This window comes from Hylobates moloch, unplaced genomic scaffold (genome assembly GCF_009828535.3).
Source record: "Hylobates moloch isolate HMO894 unplaced genomic scaffold, HMol_V3 SCAFFOLD_21, whole genome shotgun sequence".
Lineage (NCBI taxonomy): Eukaryota > Metazoa > Chordata > Mammalia > Primates > Hylobatidae > Hylobates > Hylobates moloch.
Genome location: NW_026652296.1, coordinates 22,359,779 through 22,380,729, shown reverse-complemented (window position 1 = coordinate 22,380,729; position 20,951 = coordinate 22,359,779). Strand labels below are relative to the sequence as shown.

At 45.3% G+C, this 20,951-nt stretch overlaps 1 protein-coding gene and 1 long non-coding RNA gene across 2 annotated transcripts in view; one reads left to right on the top strand and one right to left on the bottom strand.

Moving 5' to 3' along the window:
* The window catches only part of LBP (lipopolysaccharide binding protein), a 30,341-nt gene extending 15,896 nt beyond the window's left edge, over positions 1-14,445 (top strand). The window contains exons 7-15 of the mRNA XM_032143264.2: positions 1,197-1,288; positions 1,798-1,974; positions 4,712-4,771; positions 6,930-7,097; positions 8,685-8,752; positions 9,223-9,265; positions 11,013-11,076; positions 11,884-11,960; positions 14,058-14,445. Of these exons, the coding sequence (XP_031999155.1) occupies positions 1,197-1,288; positions 1,798-1,974; positions 4,712-4,771; positions 6,930-7,097; positions 8,685-8,752; positions 9,223-9,265; positions 11,013-11,076; positions 11,884-11,960; positions 14,058-14,102 (794 nt within the window). The 3' untranslated portion in view covers positions 14,103-14,445. The remainder of the gene's footprint in view (positions 1-1,196; positions 1,289-1,797; positions 1,975-4,711; positions 4,772-6,929; positions 7,098-8,684; positions 8,753-9,222; positions 9,266-11,012; positions 11,077-11,883; positions 11,961-14,057) is intronic.
* A 2,397-nt stretch (positions 14,446-16,842) lies between these two features.
* Positions 16,843-20,951, bottom strand: part of LOC131382216 (uncharacterized) — a 28,207-nt gene continuing 24,098 nt past the window's right edge. Inside the window, exon 4 of the long non-coding RNA XR_009211490.1 lies at positions 16,843-20,622. This is a non-coding gene — a long non-coding RNA (uncharacterized LOC131382216). The remainder of the gene's footprint in view (positions 20,623-20,951) is intronic.

Genomic DNA, 20,951 nt, shown 5'->3' with positions numbered 1-20,951 from the left:
ATTAGCCAGGCATAGTGGTGTGCGCCTGTAGTCCCAGCTACTTGGGAAGCCAAGGTGGGAGGATCGCTTGAGCCCAGGAGGTCAAGGCAGCGGTGGGCTGAAATTGTGCCACTACACTCCAGCCTAGGCCACAGAGTGAGATCCTATCTCAAAAAGAAATGAAATAAAATAAAACATGAGATCAATGCATATTGTTGCATGCACCTGTAGTGTAGCTGGTTTATTCTCCTTGCTGCATAGTATGTCACCATGTAGATGTTTCCCCATTTATTTGTCCATTCTACTGTTGAAGGCCATCTAGGGGGTGTTCAGTTTTAGGCCATTATCCATAGTGCTGCTATGAATGTCCTAGTACCTATGGTCACCTGTCTTTGGGTATATGCCTGGGAGTGAAATTGCAAGCTCATCATATCATGTGATATGCCCAGATTCAGCATTATCAGATCCTGCCAAACAGTTTTCCAAAGTGGTTGTAACAGACCTTATTATGTTAACATCCGTGTAGTATTCCACCACATGGATGTATCTTCATTTGTTTAGTAAGTCCCCCACTGATGGACATTTAGGTGTTTTGCTGTCCCTTGCTATTGCCAACAGGGCTGCAGGGAGCCATCTACAAGTAGAGTCCCTGGATCCAGGGTGCACACATTAAGCTTGGAGGGGGAGACCCTGATAAATTATCTGAGATGTTCTCTGATGCCTTGGCTCCCAAGCCCCTATGTGGTTACTTGCTGACATCACCTTTACCAGAGGTCCAGGTCGGCAACCCAATACTGGGACCTGGAACATTCATTCGTTCAGGGTTTTGGACGGGAGTGTCTGGGCCCTCTGGACATGACATGCCTGACCTTCCTGGTTATTGGCTCAGCATTAAGCTCCAGGTGTGGCTGGAGAGGTGAATCCTGGACTTATGGTGTGTGTGTGTGTGTGTGTGTGTGTGTGTGTGTGTGTGTGTGTGTGCTTGTCTGGAAACTGCTTAGGCCCTAGGCTGAGCATACACCCCCACCATTGTTAACTCATCCAAGGGAATCCATGTAGTCTCTTTCTTGAAGAAGCAATTCTTTGCCTCAGGGCCGGGCTAGTAGGGGGATTCTGAAGAAAGTCACAGGGAATGTGAGTCAGCCAGAGCCCTTGCCCCTCCTCCAGCAGCTGAAAGTGTCACCTGGCCCCTAATTCTGCCCTGTCCTCATTCACAGTTACAACAGAGATTGACAGTTTCGCCGGCATTGATTATAGCTTAGTGGAAGCCCCTTGGGCAACAGCCCAGATGCTGGAGTTGATGTTTAAGGTGAGGGTCCTGGGGCCGGGCTGCGTGGGTGAGGCTTTCCCTCAGGGTCAGCCATCCTTTGGGCCACCTGTCCCCCCAACTTCAGATCTGTCCTCATCTTCCCAGTGGTTCCCGCTTTGCTGAGGGCCGGGTGATATGGAGTGGTGGGGAGTGTTCCCAGAGCTAAGATTCTCCCACGGCTGTCTTACACCTCTCAGGTCTTAACGCTTCCCTCCTCCTTCTTCCCCTACTTTGCCTTGCCCATCATGCAGAAGAGGCCAATCAGAGTGGGGCTTAGGGAGTGTAGATGGGCCTAGGGCGTATAGAGGGGCTGGCCAGGACGTCCTGTGGGTTAATATAGCAAAGCTTCTGGCGAGCTTTTCATTAAAAGACATAACACTGCCTTTAATGGTGGAGTTTTAGGCAGTGCTCCAGCCAGCGTCCCTTCATCAGACTGTGTAGGGGAATACCTGGCCCCAGCCCCAGGAAAGGCTTTGCAAAGTCCCATTGGACCCTATTTCCCTCTCCAGGGTGAAATCTTTCATCGTAACCACCGTTCCCCAGTTACCCTCCTTGCTCCAGTCATGAGCCTTCCTGAGGAACACAACAAAATGGTCTACTTCGCCGTCTCGGATTACGTCTTCAACACAGCCAGCCTGGTTTATCACGAGGAAGGGTATCTGAACTTCTCCATCACAGATGACATGGTGAGGATGGTGGCAAACAGGTCTCTCAAATGAACACGTAACCTACCGCTCCTTCCTTCTTTCCTTTTCACCCCTGTTGACATCAGTCAAATAGTAAGTTATAGCTAAGAGAAAAATCAACACCCAGAAAAATATGTTAGCACAATCTCCCTTTTTACCTTGGCAACCAAGAAACTCAAAGCCAAAGTTCTTTCTCACATGGCTGGGTGTGATGGCTCAGGCCTGTAATCCCAGCACTTTGGGAGCCTGAAGCGGGCGGATCACTTGAGGTCAGGAGCTCGAGACCAGCCTGGCCAACATGGCAAAACCCTATCTCTACTAAAAATACAAAAATTAACCAGGTGTGGTGGTGTGCGCCTGTAATCCCAGCTACTCGGGAGGCTGAGGTGGGAGAATCGCTTGAACCCAGGAGGCGGAGGTTGCAGTGAGCCAAGATCGTGCCACTGCACTCCAGCCTGAGCAACGGAGTGAGACCCTGTCTCAAAAAAAAAAAAAAAAAAAGCTCTTTCTCCCTTATAACAACTGTGGAAGACTTTGCTGCTTGCTTATCTGTGTTTTGCTTTTCTAGATCTGTTTACTAGTCTAGACTTGTTAGTCTAATTTGTATTTTCTCTCATCCTGATGATTTCTGGAGGTTTATTTAAAAATATTTTAGTGAATGAGGCCGGGCAAGGTGGCTCATGCCTGTAATCCTCACACTTTGGGAAGCCAAGGTGGGTGGATCACCTGAGGTCAGGAGTTCAAGACCAGTCCAGCCAACATGGCAAAACCTCATCTCTACTAAAAATACAAAAATTAGCCGGGCATGGTGGCACATGCCTGTAGTTCCAGCTACATGGGAGACTGAGGCAGGAGAATTGCTTGAGCCCAGGAGGCAGAGGTTGCAGTGACCTGTGATCTCGCTACTGCACTGCAGCCTGGGCAACAGAGTGAGACTGCATCTCAAAAACATATATATACATATGTATGTGTGTATATACGTGTATATACATATGTATGTGTGTATATACGTGTATATACATATGTGTGTGTATATACGTGTATATACATGTATGTGTGTATATACGTGTATATACATGTATGTGTGTATATACGTGTATGTGTGTATGTGTGTATATACGTGTGTGTATATACGTATATGTGTGTATGTGTGTATGTACGTATATGTGTGTATGTGTGTATGTACATATATGTGTATATACATATATGTGTATACATGCGTATATACATATATGTGTGTATATATGCATATATACATATGTGTGTATATATGTGTATATACATGTGTGTATATATGTGTATATATGTGTATACATATATGTGTGTGTATGTGTGTATACATGTGTGTGTATGTGTGTATACATGTGTGTGTATGTGTATATACATATGTGTGTGTATATATGTGTATATACATATATGTGTGTGTATGTGTATATACATATATGTGTGTATATGTGTATATACATATATGTGTGTATATGTGTATATACATATGTGTGTATATGTGTGTATATACGTATATGTGTGTATATATGTGTATATACATATATGTGTGTATATATGTGTATATACATATATGTGTGTATATATGTGTATATACATATATGTGTGTATATATGTGTATATACATATATGTGTGTATATACATATATGTGTGTATATATGTGTATATACATATATGTGTGTATATACATATATGTGTGTATATATGTGTATATACATATATGTGTGTATATATATATGTGAATGAGGCAGGATAATACATGCAGTGATAAATGCATATATTTTCAGAGAAAAGGAAATAAAGACCAAGTGAAAATAAAGCACAATTATAAAGAAACTGAGCCCATAAATTAATTCCTTTAACATCTCAAACCTGTCTGGGAGCTTCCTTGTAGCTAAAGTGAAAAAGATACATGATTTCATGATTCATGGTGAAAAGGAGAGAGTCTTCCTCACACCCCCAAAACAACTGTTTCCAATGCAGCTTTGTGTAGGAGACTGAATTTTATGGTGGATCTCACCTTTAATGGTTCTTCAGTTTCTCTAATATTTCTGGGTTTCAAAAAGTTGTTTCTTGAAGCACTTCATAAAAGTTGAGGCCTCATGAATAATTTCAGGATGGTGGGAGAAACAGTGGTCCAGCTTACCCTGGTATAAGTCAGGGACCGTCTGGCAGATGAAGGGTCGTTTTGTCCTTCGGATGGCCTCCTACACCTGCACAGGCCTTTGCTTCTGGCATCGTGTTTGGTTTACCCATCCTACTGCGGCACAGGCCTCTCTTTCAATGGGATGATATAGCTACGTTTTATGGAGCACTCACCATGTGCTGGGCCTTGTGCTAGATGTTCGTTTAGCCCTCACAGTGACTTGAAGGTGGGGACTGTTGTTATCCCCATTTTATGGATAAGGAAGTTGAGGTTTAGGGAGATAGAAAGGCTGGCCTGAGATCACAAAGTCAGGACACAAACCGAGGTCTGTGTGACTGCAAACCTCACCCTCACAGACCCTCTGAGTGGGACCCACACATCAGCTACCCCCTGGGGAGAGCAGGCAGGATGCTGGAGACCCATGTACTCTGCTTGGGTGAATGCAGGACAGGCATCTCCTCCCTGCCAGGGTAACCCAGGCCATGGAGAAGCGACAGTCTTGCACATCCCCCCGTCTCCCCAATCTTCTTTAGACCTTCAGCTACAGCGGGAGCACCCTAAAACTTCTTCGTGTCTCTTTGCTGCAGATACCACCTGACTCTAATATCCGACTGACCACCAAGTCCTTCCGACCCTTCGTCCCACGGGTAAGGAGTCCCTTAGTTCCCCATAAGTGCAGACCGAGCCTACTAGACTCCAGAGGTTTCTCTTTAAAACCTCTGCATCTCTCAGCTTGACCAAGAGTCAGAAGGCCAGGATGAGACTCCCACTGAAGGCTGGGGTGCTGCTCCCTTCAAAGCCTAAATGACAGAGGCCGAGCCCCATATCTTGTGGGACTACAGCTTGTCCAATCTTTTATTGGTGTTATCTAAGAATCCCAAGGAATGCTGGCATAGTCCATAAAATGTGCCCTAATGAATAGCAGCTAACAATTACAAGGGGCTTCCTAGGTGCCAGGCACGTTCTTGGTTCTTTAAAAAATTATTTTTTGGCCAGGCATGGTGGCTCATGCCTGTAATCCCAGCATTGTGGGTGGCCAAGGCGGGCGGATTGCTTGAGTCCAGGAATTCAAGACCAGCCTGGGCAACATGACGAAACCCCATCTCTACAAAAAATACAAAAATTAGCCAAGCGTGGTGGCACACAGCTGCAGTCCCAGCCACCAGGGAGGCTGAGGTGGGAAGATCACCTGAGGCTGGGAGGTTGAGGCTGCAGTGAGCTGTGATTATACCACTGCACTCCAGCCTGGGCAACACAGTGAGACCCTGTCTCAAAAAAAAATTATTAAAAATATTAGTTTTTCAATGGGTAATAAATTCTCAAGGTTCAACATTCAAAAGATCTAAAAGGTTATAGAGTGGAAAGTCTCACATCCACTCCTATCCCCTAACCCCCCAGTTCTCATCTCAAATTTGCCAATATTACCAGATTATGCATATCTTTCTGATGATATTCTATGTATATAAAGGTTCAGTATCTCTTATCTGAAATGCTTGGAAAAGCAACTCTGCCCACCTTCTTAGTGAAGCATTTTACCCCCTCAGCCTTCCAAATGTCTCCCTTCTAGAAGAGAATGTAGGTTTTACATATACATAACCAAAAGGTCCATGGGAGTACCGGTTTTCCACTAATGTCCTCCTAAAAAGGAAGAGTCTTGCCCCAAATTAAACTCTACCTATCTCTAGTTACACAAAAAACTAAGAGCACTTTTGAAATGGTGGAATCTAGGGCTGGTCGTGGTGGCTCACGCCTATAATCCTAGCACTCTGGGAGGCCAAGCAGGAGGACTGCTTGAGGTCAGGAGTTCAAGACCAACCTGGACAACATAGCAAAGACTCTGTCTCTATTTTAGAAAGAAAAGTTAAAAAAAAAAAAAAAGAAGTCTTCTGTGGAATATCATATTAAAAGAATAATAACAGAAAATTAAATATTTTTTTTAAAAAGAAATGGTGGGATCCAGTTGTGTCGTATTTCAAAAACAATGGCATCTGATCTCAGCATGCCCAGTTAGCAGAGTGTGATGAGGGGATGGAGAAACCTCGGGAGAGGTAGGGAGGGAGAAAAAATGGGCCCCACTTTTCTGGAGGACAATTTGGCAATACCTGCCGAAAGCTTTAAAAGCATTGCTGGCCAGGCGCCGTGGCTCACACCTGTAATCCCAGCACTTTGGGAGGCTGAGGTGGGCAGATCACCTGAGGTCAGTAGTTCAAGACCAGCCTGGCCAACATGGTGAAACCCCGTCTCTACTAAAAATACAAAATTAGCCGGGTGTGGTGGTACACACCTGTAATCCCAGCTACCTGGGAGGCTGAGGAAGGAGAATCTCTTGAACCCCAGAGGCAGAGGTTGCAGTGAGCTGAGATGGCACCATTGCACTCCAGCCTGGGTGACAAGAGCAAAACTCCATCTCAAAAAACAAAACAAAAAAAGAAAGCATTGCTGTCCTTCAACTCAGCAATTCCACCTCTAGGAATGTTTTCCTGAAAAGAATAGCCAAGGGTGCTCACAGGAGGTGGTCATTATAATGGCAAAACCCTGGAGACAACTTGATGCCCAATAGAGTTTAATCCATCACAGAACCCATACACAACGAAATACAACACAGCCATGAAACAGATGGTGCAGACTCTGTGTCTGACATGGAGAGATGGCCAGTTTTGCCACTAGGAGAAAAAGGCACAGAGAATTTTGTTGGAAATAAAATCAATCGAAAGCAACTTCCAGCTTTATCTGACTCCCTCAGGCCTCTCCTGGCAGACTTGTATATTTTCTTCTCTTGATGTAATCTCCTAATTCTGTTCCCAGTTAGCCAGGCTCTACCCCAACATGAACTTGGAGCTCCAGGGATCAGTGCCCTCTGCTCCGCTCCTGAACTTCAGCCCTGGGAATCTGTCTGTGGACCCCTATATGGAGATAGATGCCTTTGTGCTCCTGCCCAGCTCCAGTAAGGAGCCTGTCTTCCGGCTCAGTGTGGTAAGGTTCAGAGCCTTTGCAAATGCTGTTCCCTTTTCCCCACATGCTGTTCCCTTTTCCCCACATGCTTTTCTCCCCACTCACCACCTGGATAATTCCTCCAGGTCTCAACTTAAATATAACTTCCCGAGAGAGGGCTTTCTTGCTGGCCCTTACCCCCAATCTACCTTACGCCCCTTGCCACTTTTTCTTGTAACACCCCATTATCTTTCTTCTCAGCATTTTCTACAAAGATACTTTGTAGCTGTCTGTAGGTGTATTTGTTTAATGCATGTATCTCTCACTATGTGAGTCTGGGCTATTGTGGGGAGAAAGGTACACGGGTCTTTGTCTATTTGCTCTGTTGTCTATATTTGATGCTGGAAGACTACATTTCCCATGCTTCTTTGCACTCTGATTTCCACCCAGGTCAGCCAATGGGAGGTACAGTCAGGAGAATGAAGGTGGGGAGGAAAGATGAAGACAGAGTACTATTTCCTCTTTCTTTGCCACGGCAGAGGCTCTGGCTGTGACTATGTCTCCTCCATGGTGACTTCCATAATTCTACCTCCACTCTTTGTTCCTCTAGTCCTGGGGTGGATACAGCCTCCTGTCTCTGCTAATCTCTGGGTGGCCTCACCAATGCTTTACTAGCTTCTCAACAATTCCATCACTTGTATAACCAATTCCCTGTATTAAATTCCCTCTGCATTAAACATTGAGAGTGAGTTTTCCTTTTTTGATGGACTCTGTCTAATAGGGAAGGGATGCTGGGTCCTTTGGGGGCCTTGCTCCCTGGATGGAGAACTCTGCTCTCTTGTTTCTTGACTTTTGAAATCAACAAGTCAAATCTCTGCCAGGGTAATTCTTCCTAGAGGCTATATCTGCAATTTAATATTGTTGTTATTGTTATCAAAAGTGTCATTATTAATATATTTTAAATTAAAATATAATTTATTGTCTGGGTGTGGTGGCTCACATCTGTAATCTCAGCACTTTGGGAGGTCAAGGCAGGAGAATCACATGAAGCCAGGAGTTTGAGAGCAGCCTGGGCGACATAGCAAGACTCCATTGCTATAAAAAAGAAAAAACAAATAGCCAGGCCTGGTGGCATGCACCTGTAGTCCTATCTATTCAGGAGGTTGATGTGGGAGGATCACTTGAGCCCAGGAGATCGAGGCTGCAGTGAGCCATGATTGCACCACTGCACTCCAGCTAGGCGACAGAGAGAGACTCCATCTCTAAAATAATAATAATAATTTATTATTGTTGTTGTTACTAGGGCTGAATCTTGACCTGAGATAACTAGAAATGATCCTTTTTAAAGCTTCCCAAGGGTAGGTACTCTATACCTTCTCTTAGTAGTCTGTTCAAAGTTTAACTGCTATCATAAACAACAATTTCAAGTAAATATGTTCAAGTCCAAGTTCAAATATTGTTTGAGCACCTACAGTGAGCCTTCTGGGAGTCTATAATCTAGTGGACAAATTTCCTGCTTTAGCTCATTGAGCTGTTTGTTGAGAGGAGACAGTTGGTCTCTCATCATCATCCTTCCTATACATACAACCTTCATCACTTACACCTGCTTCCTTCTACTGGCATTTCCAGGCCACTAATGTGTCCGCCATCTTGACCTTCAATACCAGCAAGATCACTGGGTTTCTGAAGCCAGGAAAGTAAGTTGGCCTCCTACCCACATGGGGGTGCTCAGCTGGACTCCATCTGTATACTGTAGCTGCTTCTCTGTAGCTGGTGGGAAGGGGGGCACCATTTGGAAAGGACACTTACATTTCACCCCAATTGGCCCAATTCTTCTGCCCCACTGGTCCTGCCCCCACAAATCTCAAATTGTTAAAGAATTCACTAAGACTGTTACTTCTTAATGTATGAATTTTACACGCCAGCTATATTAGCTTCCTGAAATGATAGAGTGAGCTTTTGACACTATCTCATCTGCCCCGTGACAGTCTTCCCGATATCATTGTATCACTGCTTTTAGTTCCTCAGTCATCTTTTCCACTCCTGCTGCCGCCCTACCTTTGGCCCTGTGCCTTCTCAAGCCCACCCTTTCTCGCTTCTGGGGACCCCCGCATTGCTTAAACTTGCATAAAGCCCACACCTTTGAATCTTCTCTGATTCATTACAGGGTAAAAGTGGAACTGAAAGAATCCAAAGTTGGACTATTCAATGTAAGTTGCTGTTTTTTTTGATGACATGATTAGAATGTTAATTAATTTTGGGTGTTTCCTAAGCAATTGCTATGGCACCTATAATAGGAAATACAAAACGAGAAGAGTTGATTTTTTGCCCTGCAGAAGTGTAAAAGGTCTCGAAAACACAAGACATAGGGCCAAGGAACAGTTACATCCTAATATAAAACAATACATAATTAAGTCATCTACTGAACAGAATTCTCTTAACTGCAAGAGACAGAAATCCAATTGAAATTGTCTTAAGCAAAAAGGAGAAATATATAGGATTATATAATTGAAAAGCAAAAATAAATGAAAAAAAGACCAGAGGTTTCAGGCATAGCTGGATCCAGGTGTTCTAATTAGTGCATCAAGAATCTCTCTCCATCTCTCTGTTCTGTTTTCATTTGTGTTAGCTTCACTCTCAGGCAGGCTCTTCCAATTGGTAGCAAGCCCCAGAGTCTCCTACAGTTTCAGTTTTTTTTTAAATTTACACACACACAAAAAAATCTCTGTGCTAGCTCTCATTGGACTAATCTTAGGCACCCAGTCTTAAGCCAAGCACGGTGGCCAGAAGTCAGCCCAGCATGGATCTCATCTACACTCCAGGAGACAGGATTTGCAGTCAGCTACATCCAAATCATACGGACCAAGACTGGCGAGGAGGGTTGTTCCCTGGGGGAAAATAGACTGTTATCAAAACAAGAGGGGTTCAGTGCTGAGCAGGTAAATCCAAGAAGTGATTTCCACAAGGTAGAAAAAGTGGTGAAGCAGATGGCCCCATATAAAAGGAGGAAAGAGAATGTGCAAATCAGTGTGGGCCAAAGTTATGGAGAAGAGCTTTCTGGAAAGATGGAAGGAGGAGCTGGGTAGACTTTAATGTGTAGTCGTTGGCTTCTCTTTTACCATTCCATGATGCTGGCCTCCACTGACCACCTCCACCTGTGCCCTGCCTCCCAGACTTTCCCGAAGCACTTATGAAGTGGAAACAAACACAGAAGCTGTGGGGAGAGACGCAGGGACCCTGAGGCTAACTCCTTTCAGAGAACAAAGGGTGGAGTGAATAATGGTGCACTCATCTTGTATCTGTGCATGTTTACCGCAAAGTAAAACATTCAAGTAAAAAGTTTCACAAAAATCCATCCTGTCGGGTTTTCAGAGCATGAAATGTAAAAACAAAAACTATAGACTCAGATACATTTAGATTCAAAACCTGATGCTGCTGCCCAGTTTGTAGTAAGTCCCTTTCATTCTGTGGGCCTCAGTTTCCCGATATGTGGAATAGGGACATTAATATGAACTTTCAGGGGTTGTTGTGAAGACTGAATCAGACATACACGTAAAGCTCTGAGCTCTCTGCTTGGCATATAGTAGGAGTTAAAAGTTGTGTTTCATGATTTTGGTAGAGAAGCTTATCTTGTTTTTATTAAATTTTTAAAATTATGCAGGTAGTTCAGGAAAAACATTCTCACTGTAAATAAAACTGAATACTAAAGATAAGGCTAAGGACAAATCAAATGTTGATGTTCTTCCTTTAGAGGAAAGACTGTCGGGTGTGTAACTTTCCAAAATTTTTCTATTCACTTGCATACTAAATGTTCATCTCAAAAGAGTTTTATCTTATAAAATAGTAGCATGACGTAATACTAGTTTGCTTTTTCCAAGCGTTTTGCTATGTTGGCACACACAGAACCACCGTGTGGCCATGTGGCGATGTAAATGTATCTCTCCTGTTCTCCTCCAGGCAGAGCTGTTGGAAGCGCTCCTCAACTATTACATCCTTAACACCCTCTACCCCAAGTTCAACAGTAAGAATCACTGTGGATTTTTCCAAGTCAAAAGTGAACACTGCTGTCTGGAGGAAAGAGAGTTGGACTTGGAAAACAGGGCTCTCCTAGGGGCTGTATGACCGTGGGCAAGCCACTTCTCTCTGAGCTTAGCAACCTGCCTGTGACATGGGATTGTTGAAGTTGGCCTCATCTCCCTCCAGGGCTCTAATGAGGGTTGGGGGCTGGGACAGCTCTTTGAAGCACGGGAAACCTCCTTATAAGCGGGAAAGAGGGACACATGGAAGTGCCCCACATCCTGAAGAGGCAGGTCAAAGACTGAGGATCAAGTTAATATAGAAGGCACAAGGCAGCTGCCTCTGAACTCACATCTCCCAGCCAATTGCCCAACTGCCTAGTCAAAAAAAGAAAGCAAAAGACTTAAACCCTGTTTCCATGAAGCTTTGCTTCTTTTGGCTGCAACAGAGAGCAGGACAGGGCAAAAGGGCAGGGAGTGGACGCCCTGTTCCTTATCTTATCGTGAATGTGTGCTTCCTCCAGACAGCACCATGCCTGACAGCTTAGGCTCCCAAGCCAGCCTCCCTGGGTTTAAATCCCCTTTCTGCCACTTCCTAACCGTGTGACCTAGAACAAGTTACTTGGCCACTCTGTGCCTCAGTTTCCTTATCTGTAAAATGGAAAGAATAATCACACCTACCTCATAGTCTTGGAAATCATTAAATGAGAATCTACTGAATATAGAGTTTGCAGAGAACATTTTCGGTAAAAATCTGTCTCTAATTATTATTTATTCACCAATCTCTTTCAATGTTGTGTTTCAACATCCAGATAAGTTGGCCGAAGGCTTCCCCCTTCCTCTGCTGAAGCGTGTTCAGCTCTATGACCTTGGGCTGCAGATCCATAAGGTCGGTGGGTTCAGGGGGGCTCTGAGGATGTGTGAGGGAGGAGGTGGTTTGCACGCTAGCTTCAGAGGCCATGACTCATGGGTGACACCCAGCCCAGCCCTGCGGCTGGGAAAGTCTGGCCAGGGGCAGGACGGGTGCTCCTGGGCCTTGCCATATGCCACAAAGCCATCCACGTGTCCTTCAGAAAGTGGCACCTCTGCTGGTGCAGGTGGCATTTGACACAGCCCTATGCCACCACCACGTCCCATCCCTAACATGAGGGGCCTGAGGGAAGCTCAAGACCAGCTCGTTTTGAAAATACTGCAGGCCGGGTGCAGTGGCTCACGCCTGTAATCCCAGCACTTTGGGAGGCCGGGGCGGGCAGATCACGAGGTCAGGAGTTTGAGACCAGCATGGCCAACATGGTGAAACCCCGTCTCTATTAAAAAATACAAAAATTAGCTGGGCATGGTGGCAGGTGCCTGTAATCCCAGCTACTCAGGAGGCTGAGGCAGGAGAATTACTTGAATCCAGGAGGTGGAGGTTGCAGTGAGCTGAGATCACGCCACTGCACTCCAGCCTGGGCAACAGAGCAACACTCTGTCAAAAAAAAGAAAAGAAAAGAAAGAAAGAAAAAAAGGAAAAGAAAAGAAGGAAAATACTGTAAGTCCTAGACATAGCATTAGGTCAGGTTCTGAAAGTCATTTGTAAGTTTTAAGCTCTTCTTCTAAATTTTTAGGTTGAAGAGCTTTATTATAAATACATGTTTGGCATGCCTCCCCATTTAAACAAATACTACAACCATATATACTTTTTTTTTTTTTGAGACAGAGTCTGGCTCTGTCACCCAGGCTGGAGTGCAGTGGCGTGATCTCGGCTCACTGCAAGCTCTGCCTCCCGGCTTCACGCCCTTCTCCTGTCTCAGCCTCCCGAGTAGCTGGGACTACAGGTGCCCGCCACCATGCCTGGCTAATTTTTTGTATTTTTAGTAGAGACAGGGTTTCACCGTGGTCTCGATCTCCTGACCTCGTGATCCGCCCGCCTCAGCCTCCCAAAGTACTGGGATTACAAGCGTGAGCCACCGTGCCCGGCCAACTTAAGGTTCTTTTTTAAGCTTAACTTAAAAACTATTTTAATATCAAGTGAAATAGTGAAAAACTATTTTCACTACTCAAACTATTATTCTGACCAAGCATTTTGTGGTCTATCTGTGCTTCCAATTTTCACGTTATCATTTGAGGTGAGATGAACTCGGTTGGCAGACTCATTAGCAGGAGGGGGATGCTGCGCTGTGCCTGGTACATTGTTAACATCAGAAAATAATAGCCATTAAAGGGAATGAAGGGCAGGGGGGATGATTAGGAACCTAGAAACACTGGCCAACTGTTCTATCTAAAAAGCAAATGTCGAAAGCCCTTTTGGGCTCTGAGATACTCAGCACTTAACTGCTCTTGAGCATTTATAAGTAGTCAGACAGATCGTTGTTCAAAGCAAAGACTGAGCGACAGTTCATACCATCGGCCTCAGTTTTCTCCTCTGTAAAATGGGACATAACCCAAATGTCATTGAGCTTTTGTGATGATTAGAGGGCAAGTATGATAGCTTCTAGCTCAGTGTTTGACACGTGGAAAGCAATTAGATTTATTATATATTATAATATCATTAGAATTTTGAGGTCAACTCTGTCCATGTGTCTAACCATCTAAAACAAAGGATGGATCACTGTGAGAAAGAACTGAACTTGGCCTTTGGTTCAGAACTCCTGCCCCTCTGGGTGATGGAAACTTAAGAAGAGCAGGAGAGTACACCTTAGCAGTTCACAATTTTTCATTATTTGCCAAGGAGAGAAAATTTAGGTGACACGAAGGACACTTAGAGGCCTGCCAGGCAGCAGCAGCTTGGGGAATGACAGATGGATCTCTACCTTGGAGAGGGCAGCTGGGAAGAGCTGTGCTTTACGGAGAGCTTGGGGACTGAGGCACACTTGCAATTTATGCACTGACCTGGATTCTGGCAGAGCTTGTGTTTTGTGAGACGTGGGCTCCCTTTCAGTCGCAGGTGCATCTTTTTGGAATAGAGGATGCTCTTTACCATCCTGTCCTGTCCTGTTTTTCCTAGGACTTCCTGTTCTTGGGTGCCAACGTCCAATACATGAGAGTTTGAGGACAAGAAACATGAAGCTTGGAGGTCACAGCTGGATCTGCATGATGCATTTCCAGCTGTGCAGCATGTCTCAGAGATTCTTGAAGAATGAAGACATTTCTGCTCTCAGCTCTGGGGGTGGGGCCTGCTTGGCCTCTGCCTCCACCGTCCTCCTCTTCACCAGGTGCATGCATGCCCTCTCTGAGTCTGGACTTTGCTTCCCCTCCAGGAGGGACCACCCTCCCCGACTGGCCTGGGATGTCTTTACAAGCAGGCACTGTATTTTTTATTTGCCATCTGATCCCCATGCCTAGCAGAGTGCTGGCACTTTGTAGGTCCTCAATAAATATTTATTAAATGATGAGATGATGGAATCACCTGGTATTCTAGCTGAGCCTCATCACTGCCTGCCCTCTTCTGACCTCAGGGGTCTTTGGACAGTCAGCCCCATCTATGGTCTCCAAGGCCCCTTTCTCATCGCCGCTGCTATGGGAGCCTCAATGAGAGAACCAGGGATTCTGTACGTCACTTAGCCATGGATCTGGCGCTGGTGCTCCGTCTCTAAGGCCCTTGTCCTGTCTCAGGCAGGGGCTCACTTCAACATCGCTCCCTCCCTCATTTCTTGCCTGCTACAGCCAGGGGAGCCAATGATCTCCCGGAGCAAAAACTCAGCCTCCCGCTGCTTTTCGCCCATTGAAGCAGGTGTAAATTAGGAGGTAATGGATCTGTCTAAGTTTTTGGTCCAACCCCGATAAAAAGCTCATCCAACTGTTGTTTATGAGCCCCAAGCCTGGAGGGAGAGGCCATGATTTCTAATTACTGAACAATGAGCCTTTGATCAGACTAATAAAGAGTCATTTCCAAGTTATGTAGTTGGGCTCCCAGGGACTGGGAGTCAGAAGACTCCTTTGATAATTTTTTTTATTGTGTTAATGAGCAGATGGATGGAGCTTCAGGCTAGCAGATAATTCACAGGGAATAATCCCATTTACCCTGTTTGTGACAGAGATGTGTTCCAAGATGGGACGATGTGTTGTCGCCCAGCTGGTGGCAGGGTAAGCTGTGGCTTCGTGCCCTCTCTCCTGTCTATTTTTGTTCATTTGTTTGCCACCACCGTCCATCCCTATGACCGACTGGCAAAGGACACAGGCTTCATCCAGTACTAGCCCTGTGGCCTTGGGAAGGTCACTTTCCCCCTGGGGTCCTCATCTATGAAATGATGATGATGATTATAGTAGTCAATTCCTGGGACTGCTATAATGACTGCATTGGGTAATCCATGTGGAAGGATTTATTTAGCCAAATGGGGATTCCATATTTATTGGTTGGGTGTGCTTACTAAGCACCTCCTATTTGCCAGGCTTTGGGGTCCTCATGGGGAGAAATACATGCAGCACAGCCTCCATTCCTGATCCTGCTTTTAAGAGTGATACTTAGGTATGCTGAAAAGAGCCTGTATTGATTCCAGCCTACCTGTTTTTGGTCCCTGGGCAAGGTATCTCCAAGCCTCAGTGTCCTCGCCTGTCAAATGAGGCTGGGACGAGCTCTTGGCAGGAGTATTTTGGAAATTGATGGGTTCAGGTTAAGCTTCCATGGGTGCCCAGGGAATAACCAGGCGGTGGTCAATGGATGACACAATTAGGTCACCTGTCATACTTTGGTGTCCCCAGAAGCAGACCCTGAAGCAAAGAGGTGAGTACAAGTATTAGGGTGTTGCAAAAGTAATTGTGGTTTCTGCTGTAACTTTTTTTTTTTTTTTTTTGGGACAGTCTAGCTCTGTCGCTCAGGCTGGAGTGCAGTGGTGCGATCTCAGCTCACTGCTAGCTCCACCTCCCGGGTTCATGTCATTCTCCTGCCTCAGCCTCCTGAGTAGCTGGGACTACAGGTGCCCACCACCATGCCCAGCTAATTTTTTGCATTTTTAGTAAAGACGGGGTTTCACCATGTTAGCCAGGATGGTCTTGATCTCCTGACCTCATGATCCACCTGCCTCAGCCTCCCAAAGTGCTGGGATTACAGGCGTGAGCCACCGTGCCTGGCCTTTGCCATCACTTTCAATTGCAAAAACCGCGATTACTTCTGTACCAACCTAACAGTTTATTTGAAAGAAGATCCCAGGCAGTACCAATAGGGGAGTGGGAAATTAGATGGAGAAGGCAGCCTATAAATGGTGAGTGATGAAACCAATTACTACCATAGGTAACTGGAGCTAATCCCACTGGAGAAACTCTGAGACTCAATGCAGAACACATCTCATGGCATCCCAAGGGCAAGGGGAGCTGAAGTATATATACACCACTTCCCATCAGTCATAGGTTGAGGGGAACTCCTAGGGGTTATTAGTTCTCCGGTTCTTCTAGTCTGGGGAGTGGGCTCTGGAAGCCATAGAAATCTCTCATGCAAAGAAATGCAACCACTGGCGATTAGAAGTCAGATTGATGTGCACTGATGGGGTAAGGTCTGAGAATCTGGGTGGGGCACTGACAAGGCTCAGGGAAGCTCAGGCCAAGTCCTTGATGGGTATGAGGCAAAAAGCTTTGCTATAAGACAAGGGAAAAAATACTTCTTGGTAACAAAGACAAAAGGTTTGTTATTCATAAAGCAGGGAAAGGGTATTCTCATTCCATGAAACTGAACATTTTCCTTTTGTAACAAGTGCTATAGGGGCCAAGAGAAAGCCTCCCCCTTTGCCCTCTGATAGTCTGCTGAAAATGAAAGGACAGTAGACACATTAATAGAAGAAAAAGGCATACAAAATTTATTTAACATAGACAGCATGGGGGAATCATATAAGAATCATTACCCAGGCTGGGTGCAGTGGCACATGCCTATAATCCCAGCAATTTGGGAGTGTAAAGTGGGTGAATCACTTGAACTCAGGAGTTTGAGACCAGCCTGAGCAACATGGTGAAACCCCATCTGTGCAAAAAGTACAAAAAAAAATAAATAGCCAGGCATAAGGGCGTGCACCTGTAGTCTCAGCTACTCGTGAGGCTGAGGTGGGAGGATCACTTGAGCCCAGGAGGCCGAGGTTGCAGTGAGCCAAGATCACAGCACTGCACTCCAGCCCAGGTGCCAGAGGAGTGAGACCCTGTCTCAAAAAAAGAAAAGAATGATTACCCAAGAAGCCAATGGGCACAGATGCTTCTCCACCCTTCTTCATAGGGAAGGGCATAGATGAAGATGGGAGTAAGTGATTTTCAGGGGAAATGATTGAGCCCAAAGAATGGCCTGGAAGAAGAAGTTCCTCTGTGCACTGGGGGAGGTGGTAGGAAGGTGAGGGGCAGAACTTCACCACGAACAAAGGTTGCCTTGTTATGCAGATGGAGTCCCCCAGGTAATCTCTGAGCTGCACTAAAAGGATAGATGCAGACATCTGTCTGGGCAAGATGATGATTCCCAGTCTTTTCTCCAGTTAATCTTTCCTGGCTTTTTGATGAGATTCCTAGGAAGGGGGTCTTAAGATAATTGCATTTCTTTTGGAAAGAAGTTTTCTTTTCTTATTCAGAGAAGGAAATTCCAGACAGAGTCCTTTCTGGTGCTTCAGGAAAGAAGATCAGAGAGCTAAGGAGGTGAGGGAAGATCAGAGGGAGACCTTTAGGCTGCTTTTTTAGTTCAGCATATCAACGTGCCATATATTGGCGTGTTGTTTTCTGAGCCCCAACAGTGTTGTATCTCGATGGGGTAGTATAGGACAACACAGCTGGCCCTAGAGTCCCATAGCAGGTTCTGACACCCTGAAATCTGAGTGTAAACATGAGTATCCTGGACAGCTCCAACCTGTAGAGAAGGACTGGCCCTGGGACAGGAGGTTCTGATCTCAATAACCAGAAGAACTGGACTGTCAAAGAACCTTCAAGAGACCACAGACTCATTGCTGTGTAGATCTCATTCTCACACAAAACCAAGATGCCACCTTGGAGCCCCTCCTCTTGACTACAACCTGTTCCTCCCTTCTGCCCTTCTCTGATTTCCCCTCTCCTCTCCTCAACCTGATCAAGACCTCCACCCTCACCAGTGTCTTCCAGGCCACTATTCTGATTTAATTTGTCTCCATAACTAAGCACAATTCATCATCTCTAACAGAATCCTTTCATCTCCTGACAATCCTACTTTCCACATCCCCAGCCTGGGGCCTAGGCTTAGGTAAGAGAATTAAATTACTGGAGGAAAAGGCAGGCAGGCTATAGCCAGTAGAGGTCTCCTTCCATCACCAAAACCATAGCTCTGTCTGAATGGCCTGAGCAGCAGCAACAGCCTAGAAATCGGAATACATGTTATTTCTAATAAGACTCTCAGGTAAGGTCTCAGAACCCATTCAGTCTCAAGACACGTTTTTTTTTTTTGTTTTTTTTGTTTGTTTGTTTTGCTTTTTTTTTTTGAGACCTTGGCTCTATCTCCCAGGCTGGAGTGCAATGGCACAATCTCGGCGAACTACAACCTTCACCTCCCGGACTCAAGCCATCCTCCCACCTCAGCCTCCAGAGTAGTGGGACTACAGGCATGCACCACCATGCCCAGCTATTTTTTTGTGTGTGGGTATTTGTTGTAGAGACGGGGTTCTGCCATGTTGCCCAGGCAGGCCCCGAACTTGTGAGCTCAAGTGATCCGCCAGCCTCAGCCTCCCAAAGTGCTGAGATTACAGGCAGGAGCCACCATGCCCAGTTGCATTTTTTCTTTCTTTTTATTTATTTATTTATTTTTGAGTTGGAGTTTCTCTCTTGTTGCCCAAGCTGGAGTACAATGGCATGATCTCGGCTCACTGCAACCTCAGCCTCCCAGGTTGAAGTGATTCTCCAGCCTCAGCCTCCTGAGTAGCTGGAATTACAGGCACCCCCCACCACACCCAGATAATTTTTGTATTTTTAGTAGAGACTGGGTTTTACCATGTTGGCCAGGCTGGTCTCAAACTCCTGACCTCAGATGATCTACCTGCCTTGGTCTCCCAAAGTGTTGGGATTACAGGCATGAGCCACCATGCCTAGCCTGCATTTCTTTCTAAGAATCCGAGATGTAGCTTAGAAGAAAAGACACTAGCATGCCAGGATACTTCATACTGTGCTGTAAGAGAAGGCAACATGGAGAAGTCCTGGCAATGTAGGTAACAAGGTCAGGGGCAGCCACAGGTCTGAATAGGTGGAAAGATGAGAGCTGTGGGGCATAGTATCAAAGGGTTAGGCAAACAATAGAATCAATAAGTGTGCATGTTTGGAAAGGGCAGGAGAAGAAAACAAAACAAACAAAACCAAAACCAAGTACAGCATTGGGCCCCAGGGATTAGAAAGTCAAGCAGGGGCTAGCACGGCCAATGCACTTTGCTTCTTTCACTGGAAAAGTCCAAAATGTATTTCCCTATTAGTACACAGAGATCTTCTGCATTTGATTTTTAAAATTTAACACAGCTACATAATATTCCACATTTGTGTATGTACAAAAGAACTTCTTCATTCTTATTTAAAGATGCATAGGATCTCCTGGTGAAAAATACAATTTATTTAACCAATTCCTACTTATGGGTCATCAGGTTGTTTTAAAACTTTTGCTTTTATAAATAATGTTTCAATGAATACCTGTATTCATATGCCAATTCAAACATGTGGAGGTACATTGTAGAATAAATGCCCAGAAATCAAATCCCATAACTCTGACTCTTCGGTTAATTTAGCAAATTGTCATTTGCTCACTTTCTCCTCTTTTCAGACTTTCCCCTTCTCTTGAGGTGGTGCCTGGGTATACAGGGATGTTGAAGGGGTCCATATGGTATCATGACAGTGGAGTGAAGCAGGACATAGTAAAGAATTTAACCTTGCTCAAAGAGAGACATGGCTTTTGTCTTTGGCCCCTGGAAGGTAATCTCTAAGCCCTTGGAATGCTTGCCTGATAAGAGTGCCTTTGTTTACCTGGGAGCATTGGTCCATAACAGATAGTCTAACAAGGGGAGCCATGGCAGGGCTTTTGGTCACATCATATCAGCTTAATCTCTGAAGATGCTGAAGACTGAGCCCAGCCACATGGGCAGCAAACCAGGTTGGCATGATCAAGCCCCCAAAAGACTCTGGAGCTTTTCAGATGATTTTCAGGAGAAATGACTGATCTCAAAGAACAATAGCCTGGAAGGAAGTTCCTATGAGTGCTGTGGGAAGTGGCGGGAAGGTGAGGGGCAGAACTTCACAATGAACAAAGGTTATCTTATTATGCCGATGAAGTCTCCCGGGTCATCTCTGAGCTGCACTCAGAGGATAGATGAAAAAGTCTGGCATGGTGATTACTCCAAGTCTTTTCTCTGGTTAATCTTTCCTAGCTATTTGATGAGATTCCTAGGAAGGGGACCTTAAAATAATTGCTTTTATTTTGGAAAGAAGGTTTGGCTGAGTGTCCCCAGTTGGCAATACTTCATGCGTATTGTCACACATCAATGCTAGAAAATGATGCTGTCCACAACTCCAGGGAGAGAGGGCAGCTGGAAGCTCTGCGTTAGATCTTTCTTGGACTCTGCCCTGTGTTCCTCTTCCCTTGGCTGATTTTCATTGGTCTCTTTTTGCTGTAATAAAATATAACCATGAGTATAACAACTTTAAGTGAGTTCTGTGAATCTTTCTGGCAAATTTCCACACTTAAGGGTTGTCTGGGCCACTCCTGAACTTGTAATTGGTGTCAGAAGTGAGAGTGATCTTGTGGGCAATGCTGCCTCTAACTTCACACAAGGAGTCTTCTCCTCCCCAGCTCCTTCACTCACTGGACATCCTGCTGGCCACAGATGCTGCCTGAGCTTGAGGCCAGTGACACAGAGATCTGTTCACTGTGGCCTGGTCAGGGCTTGAAGTCCCTCACCTCCTGCCCCCAGCTGCTTCATCTTCAGATCTGCTCTTG